The following is a 12,969-nucleotide window of genomic DNA, read 5'->3' as shown; positions in this document are numbered from 1 at the left end:
AGAAAAATAACATATAGCTAAATTTATGTAGATGCCTACAGAATAAACACAAATAGGAGTATGCTTTACCACAACAAATCACCACCATTTACTAACACAGTAAATGCTACCTAATTCCCTTAATTCTTGAATCCACCCTGTCCAAAATCCACCAACTTCAGCTTTGAATGCATTCACACTTAAGCATCCAGAGATGTCTTGGTACAGAATTCAAATACTCTGGTCCCAAAAGCTACATCCAAAGTCAATCCTTCCTAGTTCTAAATTCTCCTTCAAGAGGAAACATTATTTCATATGTATACAAAATCATCTTCCAAATAAAATAATGTATGAATCTGATTATTTATTTAGTAAAACCCCCGGTATCCAGCACCTAAGGGGATTGTAGATGGTAAGTGTATTTGCTGGCTGCTGAGATTGTATATTGTGTAATTGACAAAGTGATGACTAGGGGGCGCCCATTTTAAACTCTTTTTTTTTGCCTATTTATTATTTTCAATTTTTTTTGCAGATTGCTTGAGGCTGGCTATTGCTTGAATTCTGGATAACAGGGATTTTACTGGATTCATTTTTAAGGATGTCTTCATTCCCACAAAGCCAGCATATATTGCCTATCCCTAACTAGCCTTGAGAAGTGATATACAGGTATACTCCACTTTATGAATACAGTACTTGCTTGATGCAAATTTGCTTTTTTATGAAGAAACCTGTGTTCTCTTTTACAAAAGGATTTTCACTTTTACGAAAAAATGTGGCAAAAACAGCGAGCTGTTTATAGAGGCTGCGCGCCCACCCCAAGCAGCTCCTTCCCCAGAAACTACGATGAGATGTCAATAGATGACCCTCTTCTCTCTCTTTCTTTCTTTTTCAATCTTTTCATTGATTTTAAGAAACAATGGAGGAAGAGAATAAGATTACATTTATAGCAAAATCTCTAAGAATTAAAAAGATTACAATATACAACAATCAGTACATAATTATAGTATCTTCATTGCCCCATACTCAATCAAAGAGAAAAAAGCAAAGAAAAAAAAAATCACATTATAGTAAAACCACTTGTACAAATCTAATGAAGAAAAGAAAAAACAAAAATACTGGAAAGCCTTGGATCAGCATTAATCAAACATAAGAAGGCTGATTCTCATCCAAAAGAGAAACTTAATGGTATCAAGAATGACAATAAATCAAAGATAATGTCTGAAAATATTGTATGATATAACAGAGAAATCAAAAGTAGCACTTTTAAATATCTCCAAGTTCAAACAGGCCATGGTTTGAGAAAACCATTGAATTATAATAGGCAGAGTGGGGTCCTTCCATTTAAGAAGAATTGCTCTCCTAGTCATAAGGGTGGTAAAAGCTATCATCTGATAAGGGATTTGGTTGTAAATTAATTACAAGGAACGCTGAAAGAGTACCAAAGACATCTTTCCAATATCTTTCCAGAACCGGACAGGACCAAAACATATGGGTCAATGAAACCACTTGCAAATTACAGCTATCACAGTTTGGATTAAAATTAGGAAAAATACAGACAAGCTTGTCCTTGGATCTTCTCTCTCCTATACCCCAGTCTCCAGTACCTCCTACCACCCCAATCTTCTAACCACACTGTACATACATTATTTCTACTTTATAGGTTGTGTATTTATCATATCATTCCGGCTTTTAATAAATGTTAGTGTTATTTTAGGTTTTATGTATGGTTTGCTAGGTTATTTTTTGGGTCTGGGAACACTCAAAAAATTTTCCTATGGAAATCAATGGTAATCACTTCTTTCCTTTACACCATTTTGTTACGAGAGACTCCATAGGAATGGTCTAGTTTCATAAAGCGGGGTATACCGTACCTGGGAAACTTTCTCAAATAGTTGAAGCTTTGCTGGTGAAGATACCTGAACAATACTTTGATTAGGGAGTTCTGGTTAGACCCAGTGACAACAAAGGAACATCAATATATTTCCGAATCATGTTGGCATACGAGTAGAAGGAAACCAATTGCTGACAGTGTTTCCAGCGGGCACACACGACGATCAGTGCTGAAATGAATGAAAGTTGCAATGGATGGAGTGCCAATGAAGCAGATTGCTTCTTTCTTAATGGTGTCAAACTTCTATAATGTTTGTTTGGGCTGCAAGTATATACCTTTGTATACCTAACTTGTGCCTTATAAATTAATGCCTCGGGTCTATAGGTGTACGTTAACATGGCAGGGCCAGTGATATTTCTGGTTATCGGTGCCACAAAAAATTGATGATGAAGAAAACATTGAAAACATTACTGAATCTTACGGGTAGACTGTTTGACTCTCTCATTGTAGATGGCCATTGGTTGCCACCTGCATGTCATGAATGTTACTTGTAACATTCCAACCCACAGCTAAAGTAAAAAACACAAAATGCTGGAGAAACTTAGATGGCTGAAGTGTCCTATATCTTCTTTGGCTTGGCTTCGCGGACGAAGATTTATGGAGGGGGTAAAAGTCCACGTCAGCTGCAGGCTCGTTTGTGGCTGACAAGTCCGATGCGGGACAGGCAGACACGGTTGCAGCGGCTGCAGGGGAAAATTGGTTGGTTGGGGTTGGGTGTTGGGTTTTTCCTCCTTTGCCTTTTGTAAGTGAGGTGGGCTCTGCGGTCTTCTTCAAAGGAGGTTGCTACCCGCCAAACTGTGAGGCGCAAAATGCACGGTTTGAGGCGATATCAGCCTACTGGCGGTGGTCAATGTGGCAGGCACCAAGAGATTTCTTTAGGCAGTCCTTGTACCTTTCCTTTGGTGCACCTCTGTCACGGTGGCCAGTGGAGAGCTCGCCATATAACACGATCTTGGGAAGGCGATGGTCCTCCATTCTGGAGACGTGACCCACCCAGCGCAGCTGGATCTTCAGCAGCGTGGACTCGATGCTGTCGACCTCTGCCAACTCGAGTACTTCGACGTTAGGGATGAAAGCGCTCCAATGAATGTTGAGGATGGAGCGGAGACAACGCTGGTGGAAGCGTTCTAGGAGCCGTAGGTGATGCCGGTAGAGGACCCATGATTCGGAGCCGAACAGGAGTGTGGGTATGACAACGGCTCTGTATACGCTTATCTTTGTGAGGTTTTTCAGTTGGTTATTTTTCCAGACTCTTTTGTGTAGTCTTCCAAAGGCGCTATTTGCCTTGGCGAGTCTGTTGTCTATCTCATTGTCGATCCTTGCATCTGATGAAATGGTGCAGCCGAGATAGGTAAACTGGTTGACCGTTTTGAGTTTTGTGTGCACGATGGAGATGTGGGGAGGCTGGTAGTCAAGGTGGGGAGCTGGCTGATGGAGGACCTCAGTTTTCTTCAGGCTGACTTCCAGGCCAAACATTTTGGCAGTTTCCGCAAAGCAGGCCGTCAAGCGCTGAAGAGCTGGCTCTGAATGGGCAACCAAAGCGGCAAAAAGATAATGCAGAGAACGAAACAAAGGACTCTACATCACCTTTGTTGACCTCACCAAAGCCTTCGACACCGTGAGCAGGAAAGGGCTTTGGCAAATACTAGAGCGCATCGGATGTCCCCCAAAGTTCCTCAACATGATTATCCAACTGCACGAAAACCAACAAGGTCGGGTCAGATACAGCAATGAGCTCTCTGAACCCTTCTCCATTAACAATGGCGTGAAGCAAGGCTGTGTTCTCGCACCAACCCTCTTTTCAATCTTCTTCAGCATGATGCTGAAGCAAGCCATGAAAGACCTCAACAATGAAGACGCTGTTTACATCCAGTACCGCACGGATGGTAGTCTCTTCAATCTGAGGTGCCTGCAAGCTCACACCAAGACACAAGAGAAACTTGTCCGTGAACTACTCTTGTCCTATATGTAGCAAAGGTAAAAATACATAACCGTTGTTTTGGGCTTGAGCCCTTCATCAAACTATGAAACAATGTCGGCAGGTGTCCGAACATATGATGGGGGGGCGGGGGGTAAAGTGGGGGCATAGGCAGATGATAGGTGGAGAAGGTAGGGAGGGGACAGCAGTGATCAGGGGAAGGATGGATGGCTGGCTGGTGAAGGGGAGAGAACTGGAAAAACTGAAAAGGGGTTAGGGAAAAAAGGCAAGCAGGGTTAGAAGTCAACGTTATTGGCATCTGGCTAGAGTGTGTCCAGCCAGAAAATGCGTTGTTCCTCCCCTGTGGCCACAGGAGGTGCAAAATCTGCTCTCACACCTCCTCCTTCACCATAGTCTCGGGCCACAAACAGGCCTTTCAAATGAAGCAACACTTCACTTTTATATGCACAGGACTGATTTACTGCATCTGGTGCACCCTATATCGGAGAGACCGGACACAAATTGGGAGTTTGCTTCATTGAGCATCTCTGCTTCAACAGAGTCTTCCCAATAGCCATCCATTTCAATTCAGAGTCACACTCCCAGACTCACATGTCTATCCATGGCTTTATGTACTATCCCACCCTGACCATCCGCAGATTGGAGGAACACCACCTTATTTTCCGTCTGGCCACTCTCCAGCAAGATGGCATTATCATCGACTTCTCTGCTTTCTGCTAAACTGCTTGCCTTTTTTCCCTTTGCCCTTTCCAGTTTTTCCTCCTTCCTTCCCCTTCACCCACCCAACCATCCCTCCTTCCCCTGATCACTGCTGTCACCTCCACCCCCCTTCTCCACCTATTATCTCTTGCCCTTGCCCTCCCCCTCCCATCCTTTTGTTCGGATGCCTGCCGACATTCTTCCATACCTGGATGAAGGGCTCAAGCCCAAAACGTATTTTTACCTTTTCTACATAAAGGACATTGCTTGACTTGCTGAGTTTCTCCAGCATTTTGTGTTTTTATTTTAACCATGGCGTTTACAGATTTTCGTGATTTACTTCGGCCCATGGCTCAATGCTGTCAAGGTCCTGCCGCACATAGGTATGGGCTGTTTTATTTGCCAGAGTTGTGAATCCCACCAAACATTCTACAAAACATTTAAAGACTTATTAATAACGCCCCTCCTGAATGTAATACACCAGATTGATGAGACACAAAACTTACCAGATTCATGTAAAACAGCAATAATTACAGTAATACTAAAACAAGGGAAAGATCCACTCTCACCAGCGTCATATAGACCAATATCTTTGCTAAACACAGATTATAAAATAATAGCTAAACTATTAGCAAACAGATTAGCAGAACAGGTACCGAAAATGGTAAATTTAGACCAAACTGGATTTATCAAAAAAAGACACACAACAGACAATATTTGTAAATTTATTAACTTAATTCATGCAGTAGAAGGGAATAAAGCACCTACAGTAGCAGTTGCTTTAGACGCAGAGAAGGCCTTCGACAGAGTAGAATGGAATTATTTGTTCAAAGTATTGCAAAAATTCAGTTTACCGGAGAAGTAATATTAATTGGATTAAAGCATTATATAAGGGACCGTTAGCGAAATTGACAGTAAATGGACATGTATCAAAGCAATTTAACTTAAGCAGGTCAACGCGGCAGGGATGCCCACTATCACCTTTATTGTTTGCGCTAGCTATAGAACCACTAGCAGAATTGATAAGAATAGATAATAATATAAAAGGAATAAAAATAAAAGACAGGGAATATAAAATCAGTCTATTTGCGGATGATGTTATAGTGTACTTAACAGAACCAGAACTATCAATAAAAGAATTATATAAGAAATTGAAGGAATATGGAGAAGTGTCGGGTTACAAGATAAACGTAAATAAAAGTGAAGCAATGCCTATGAATAATGCGGATTTCTCAAAATTTAAGAAGGAATCTCCATTCAGATGGCAAATGCAAGCAATAAGATACCTAGGTGTACAAATAAACAAAAATCTAGGCCAATTATATAAACTCAATTACAATCCACTAATGAAAAAATTACAGGACGATTTAGAGCATTGGAAAGATCTACCACTAACACTGATAGGAAGGATAAACTGTATTAAAATGAACATTTTTCCAAGGATACTATACTTATTTCAGGCATTGCCAATACAACTGACAGAAAAATTCTTCAAAGAGTTAAAGAAAATAATAAGGAAATTTTTATGGAGAGGGGGGAAACTGAGGATAGCACTAGATAAATTAACAGAATGGTATAAACAAGGAGGCTTACAATTGCCAAACTTCAAAAATTATTATAGAGCCGCACAATTAAGATACCTATCAGATTTTTATCAAACAAGGGAAAAACCAGACTGGACGAGATTAGAATTAGATAAAATAGGGGAAAAGATACCTGAACACATATTATATAAATGGGACGAAAAATTGGTACAACATAGAACTTCTCCAGTATTACATCATCTCCTCAATATTTGGAAGAAGATTCATGTAGAAAGAAATAAAATAAATTATCAATTACCAAAACTTAATATTGACGCAAAATAAGCTACTCCCTTTTACAATAGACAACCTTTCCTTTAGAAAATGGGAAAAAAAGGGATTAAAAGAATAGAAAATTGTTTTTCAGGAAGTAGATTCTTATCCTTTGAACAAATGAGAGATAAGTACAATATAACTGGAGATACAGCGCTGGCATATTACCAACTGAGATCCTACTTGAAAGATAAATTAGGAAGCAATTTGAATTTACCAGAGGGAAGTAACCTTGAATATGTGATTACAGATACAATGTTAATCAAAAGATTTATAACAAATATGTATATTAAACTGCAAGAAAAGGAGAATGAGGAAACAAATGGTAAAACTAAACAAAAATGGGAACAAGATTTAAATATAAAGATAAAAAAGGAAACATGGGAGAAATTATGTTCTGGAACGATGAGAAATACAATAAATACGAGGCTACGTATGATACAATATAATTGGTTACACAGACTATACATTACACCGCAAAAGTTAAATAAATGGGACCCAACAGTATCTGATAGATGTTTTCGATGTAAAAAAGAAATGGCAACAACAATTCATGCAATCTGGACATGTGAGAGAGTAGAAAAATTTTGGGATGATCTCAGTCAGATATTAAATAAAATAACAGAAAACAATATACCAAAGAATCCAGAGATCTTTCTCCTAAGTAACATAACAAACAAAGAATTTGGAATTGATTTGGAGGATGCACAAAAAAGATTTGTTAAGATAGCCCTAGCCGTAGCAAAAAAATGTATTATGTCAACCTGGAAATTGGAAGATAATTTGAAAATACAACTATGGTATATAGAAATGAATAAATGTATTCCATTAGAAAAAATAACATATAGTTTAAGAAATAATATTGAAATATTCGAACAAGTATGGGAGCCTTACATTAAATACAATAGCGAAAACCTACTGGGGACAAACATTAGCTAAGTTGATGGAAGGAGAAGGAAAGAAAAGAATGGACTCAGTAGAATTTCTGGTGTATTTTTGTTGAATGACAACATTGTCTGACTGGCTTAATGCAACCTAGATTGTATACCTAAAATGGATGGGGGGGGGTGGGGGGGGTGGCTTGGGAGGAGGGAGGGGGGGGGAGAAAAAGTCACTGTATATGTGTGAAAAAGTAAAAGTGTATATCATGGCTAATGTGATTTATGGTGTGAAAAATAAAAAATTTTTAAAAAAATTTAAAAAAATCCCACCAAACATCTTCTAACCTTATGATGGAAGAAATGCAATTGCTGAAGCAGATGAAGATGGTAGGATCTTCTAGGACATTGCCCTGAATAACTCATGCATTACTACTCTCAGGTTGAGATAATGGGCTTCAACAAACAGAATTCCAGCAAGCCACCATCTATTTTGGGTGTTTTCCTTTTGATGGCAACCGATTTCCAGAGGCTTCTTCAAGAAACACTCAAATGCTATCATCATGTCAAGGGCTCTCATTCTCTGGAATTCTGCTGTTTGAGCCAGGACTGCGAGGAGGGCTGGCACTAAGCAGTGAAACCTAAAGTGGAAATTGGTGCTCAGGTTCTTGGAGATGTGCCAGTCAGTGAATTCTTCTGTCTATTTGCTGACGATTGACAGTAGACTGGGCAGTCATTTGAAAATTGGCCTTGTTCTGCATTTTGTGAATATGAACTTGGGGAACTTTTTACATTGTCAGGTAGATACTAATGATTGTACCAGCACAAAAAAGAAATTCTCTATAGCTTACCCTCAGAACGTCACTTGCTAAAGTGCCCCTGCCAGGTCCAAGTTCGACCAGATGAAATGCCTTTGGTTTACCAGCAGCAATCCACTCACTTATACACCAAATTCCAAGTAGCTTGGAGAGGAAGGGTAGAAAAAGAAAAATCTAGATTATTCTGAAATTCAAGTTTTGATATCCATATACAGAAATTACTAAACAAATAGCTTTAAAACAAAAGCCTTTATTTACATAGCTACTTTCAGTATATCATTAGGTACTTTAAACCCAATAAACTTTGCATTGACTGTTGTAAGATGTAATGGATCTGTGTTAATATTAATATTTAGGTTACTGTTAAAACTATATTTTATATATATCCATATATCTATATATATCTATCTATAGTAAAAGTTCATTTTGGGTGGACTAAGGATCATTTACATTCTACAGACACACATGGTTCTTTGTAGCTGGCTTCAGCATCAACAAATGCATTTGCATTTTAAACATTATTAACCACAGAAGCCAGTTTGAAAACCGAAGAGTCTGATGTTGCATTGCAAAGAGAAGAAATGAGAGGTTTTTATGATGGTTCTCGAGATAAGTGGATAACCCGAAATATCACTGGCCCTGCCATGTTAACGTATAATGGATTATTTGCTTCAATATACAAGAAGACATTTTGTTTGTAAATTCCAGGCAACCCGGAACCAGGAGAGGACCATCAAGCAAAGTTAATTACTTTGATTCTGTAAGTAAGTAGACAGAGATGTTTTTAGAACACACGTGTCAAGAGTCATTATGAACTTCAAAGACAGAAATGATGTCACATATCATGTGAAATAAGAGATTTGTGAGAAATATATTGTCAAATTCAGACAATTTTGGATCAGTTCAGAAGTCAAGATCCTGTGGGACACACACACAGGTCTTGGACCCTTGTGAAAGACAGAGTTGTATTGCAGTAACCGGATTAAGTGCTGTTATGTGTTACTCCTAATAAAAGAATACAGAAAATTGGATTTCAAAAAGGAGACTACTTTCTGACTGCTCTTTTAAGAAAATAAGGAGTGCAGCCTCATTGTGGATAAGCAAGTTTGCAGATGACAAAGATTGGTGGTGTTGTGGACAGCGAGGTAGATTACCGTAGATTAAAAGGTGATTTAGGAAGGCTGGAGGTGTGGGCTGATGGAATTTAATACAGATAAATGTGAGGTGCTACATTTTGGAAAGGCAAATTTAAATAGGTCATATACATTGAATGGTAGACAATTGAGGAGTGCAGAGCAACAAAGGGATTTAGGAGTTATGGTAAATAGTACCCTCAAGGCTGATACTCAGGTAGATGGTGTGGTGAAGAAGGCATTTGGAATGTTGGCCTTCATAAATCGGAGTATTGAATTCAAGAGTAGGGAGGTTATGATGAAATTGTACAAGGCATTGGTGAGGCCAAATTTGGAGTACTGTGTACAGTTTTGGTCACCAAATTATAGGAAAGATATAAACAAAATAGAGAGAGTGCAGAGAAGGTTCACAAGAATGTTGACAGGATTTCAGGGTCTGAGTTACAGGGAAAAGTTTTGCAGACCGGGGCTTTTTTTCTCTGGAGCGTAGAAGATTGAGAGGGGACTTGATAGAGGTGTTTAAGATTTTAAAAGGGACAGACAGAGTAAATGTGGATAGGCTTTTTCAATTAAGAAAGGGGGAGATTCAAACTAGAGGACATGGTTTAAGATTGAAGGGGAAAATTATAAGGAGAACATGAGGGGAAATTTCTTTACGCAGAGGGTGGTGGGGATGTGGAATGAGCTTCCGGCAGACGTGGTCAAGGCGGGATCATTGGTTACATTTAAGGAAAGACTGGATCGTTACATGGATAGGAGGGGACTAGAGGGGTATGGACCGGGTGCTGGTCAGTGGGACTAGGAGGGTGGGGATTTGCTACAGCATGGACTAGTAGGGCCGAACTGGCCTGTTCTGTGCTGTAAGTGGTTATATGGTTAAAACTGAAGACAGTAGACAGAAGACAGAAGATCTGAAAACTTGACCTTCTGGAAAGACAGAACTTGTATTATCCTATTCACAGGAAATAACATTAGTGGCTTTTATATAAGATGGGTTCTCATTTACGCCAGAAAATGGTCATTCCTGTTTGAAGAATATTTCTATGAAAGACAGCTCATCAAGAGAATCGTAAGTTGAAAGAGATCTGAAAATATAATGTTTAAAAGGGCTTCATTCATAAATTACTTCTGAACTTCAATAAAAAGAATCCAAAATTATAGGCCGAGGACCCCAAAACCCAGCAGCAATAGAAATTCTTCAAGACAAATGGTTACTTAAATAAATATTGCTTTTAATTATCTTTAAACATGAAAACAGGACCAAACTTTAACTTATATAACTTAACCTAACTTAACTCCCATCTAATTCTAAGTGCACATGTATGTAATGTGTGTATAAGTTCAGAAAAGTACTTTGATTCACAGTCCAATCTAACTTTCTCACTCCTCCAAGTTCACTGTTTGCAGGCAATTCTTCTACTGTGCACAGAATTTAACATTTACGAATTTCACCAGGATTTGGTGCTTGAAAGGTAAATGGTTACCGCTCAGTAAAGTACTTATCGGTTATCAGAGAGAGAATTTTTGCTCGTTGGACACCCACAACTGATTCCTTCCGATCAGCTACTTCAGAGTCTTGTTGAAGAAGTTTGCCCCATCAGGGTTTTCCAGATGGTAACCTCTTTCTTTCAGGTCATCACAGATTTCTTTTTTGTTTCCCTTATTTCAAGTGAAACAATATACAGCCTGCCATCTCCTCTTGTATGGACCACAAAGGCTTTGACCGGGCTGAACTAAGAACTCACAACCCGTCTTCCAAATGGGGTTTTTCCACAAGCTTGCCAGCTTGTCCTGTTCCAGTCCCAGCTGCTGCTGCTGAACTGCAAAGCTGTAGAACTGAACTCTCTCTCTCTCTCTCACTCACAGAAAAGCCTGTTTTACTCTCTCTGTTTGCAAAACCACATGATCTTCCTAGAACAGCAAACTGCATTCACACCGACTGCAGCACTGGACCCAATCTTCTGAGTTCAAACATCTGTTGCTTTCCAAAACAATAATCCATTTCTCCACGGCATGTCCAATTAACACCTACTTTGAAGAATACCTATAAGGACTTCACAAGATTTTGCAAAGGCACTCGGACCCTGGACTGTCTGGCTTGAGCAGAGCTGCAGCATTTTAAATGAGATCCAACTAAAAACAATTTATCTCCTTTAAAACATATCTATATACAATATAAAATAAAATACATAATCCGTCACAGAAGTCAACAAGATATTTGAAACTGGACTTTTGAAAGTGACTTTTTCAGAATCAAGTTTAAATTTTGGACTTTAATACACATTTGTGCATAGGAGGGTTAAGTTTAGAGATAAGTAAGAAATGTTATGTTATTAATGGCTTAATAAAAATTATTATTTTTTTAAAATTTACCATTGTCTAGTGAATTTTTCATTGCTGTTCCTGTGTTAGTACTAAAAAGGGTTTATTAATTAGTAACAAAGGTTAGCTGGAAGCCAATTTGAAAATTATAACATCAGTAGAATATTGATCTCTTTTACTCATGCTGACTAAAGAAAAAATACTGGCCACATTATTGGAATAACACTTCTGCTCTATGTTAGAATAGGCTCGGAGATCAGAGCAAGAAGACAGTCAAAGTTTGAAACTTCATTCTGACAATGCAGTACTACACTGCATTCAATCACAGGAGAGAGCACTACCAAATAATAACTAGCTGTCGCTAGTTACAATGAAATCTTATAATGCATGTTTACTGGATCAGAGAAAGATAAAAGCACGCAGAAAGTGGCACTTTTATTTGTCAAGTTCATGCAGTTAATTTTTAGAGTAATTCAGCTTGTGCCACTCGCGTCTCCCTTTAGCTCTCAAAATTATTCACCCCCCATATACTTATGCCATTGTCTTTTGAACACTACAATTAATCTGCCTCCACCAGTTTCCAACCACCCAATGTGTATAAAAGTTTTACTTCTTTCACAAAGTGCTTTTGCTAATCACCTTCATTCCAACTAGTTTGTCCCTGATTCATGGAAACACTTTCCCTTTATCTTCTCATCACAATTTATCAGATTACCTCCCAACTGCTACTGTTCCAAGTAGAAAGTCCCAGCTGCTCCAATCTATACACTTAAATAAAGTCTTTCATTCCTGCAATTATTTTGACAGATTTGTTTACACCATCTCTAATATCTACATTTTTCTGAAAGTTTGTTCGTAACTCAGTTGTAATCAAACTTCCTTGCTTTGGTACTCAGACTCCATTTATAATGATCAAGATACCATCAATTTTCTTAAAGACAGTATCACATAATCTTCCACTTTTAATCCACTCTGGACATACATCTCCACATCTTTGTTCTTGTAACCCTTTTAAGAATATTTCTGGTTTATATCACCTCTTTCCCCCCCAAAATATTTCACTTCCCATTTATCAACATTAAGTTTTATTTAGCTTCTTTACCTTAAATCTGCTGCAGATTCCCAGTCAGAGATACATCTGTCCATCTCTTACCTGTGAAGGAGCTTGACAAAAGTTTCTGATGTCCACGCAAACCACGACTACTTCTCTGCCTTCAGCATTTTCAAATTTAATTTTTTTTTACATTTTTCGATTTTATTTAAAGCACGGTAGAAGCTGATTCCAGCCATTTAAAACCGTGCCACCCAATTACACATAAATTAACATTTTGGAGGGTGGGAGCACCCAAGGAAACCCCAGACACTGGGAAAGCATACGAACTCCTTACAGATAGCGCTGGATTTGAACCCAGTTCACTGGTGCTGTTCTAGCATCACACTAACTGCTGTGCTAA

At 38.6% G+C, this 12,969-nt stretch overlaps 1 protein-coding gene across 6 annotated transcripts in view; it reads right to left on the bottom strand.

Moving 5' to 3' along the window:
• Positions 1–12,969, bottom strand: part of ndufaf7 (NADH:ubiquinone oxidoreductase complex assembly factor 7) — a 40,806-nt gene that overhangs the window by 22,143 nt on the left and 5,694 nt on the right. For all 6 annotated transcript variants that reach the window (XR_011355587.1, XM_069930963.1, XM_069930964.1 and 3 more), the window contains exon 4: positions 8,094–8,204. Coding sequence is in view for 5 of the 6 variants with exons in the window: in XM_069930963.1 (XP_069787064.1) it covers positions 8,094–8,204 (111 nt within the window). In the remaining variant the exon portion in view is untranslated. The remainder of the gene's footprint in view (positions 1–8,093; positions 8,205–12,969) is intronic.

This window comes from Narcine bancroftii, chromosome 4 (assembly GCF_036971445.1).
Source record: "Narcine bancroftii isolate sNarBan1 chromosome 4, sNarBan1.hap1, whole genome shotgun sequence".
Lineage (NCBI taxonomy): Eukaryota > Metazoa > Chordata > Chondrichthyes > Torpediniformes > Narcinidae > Narcine > Narcine bancroftii.
This window is presented reverse-complemented; position numbering and strand designations above follow the sequence as displayed.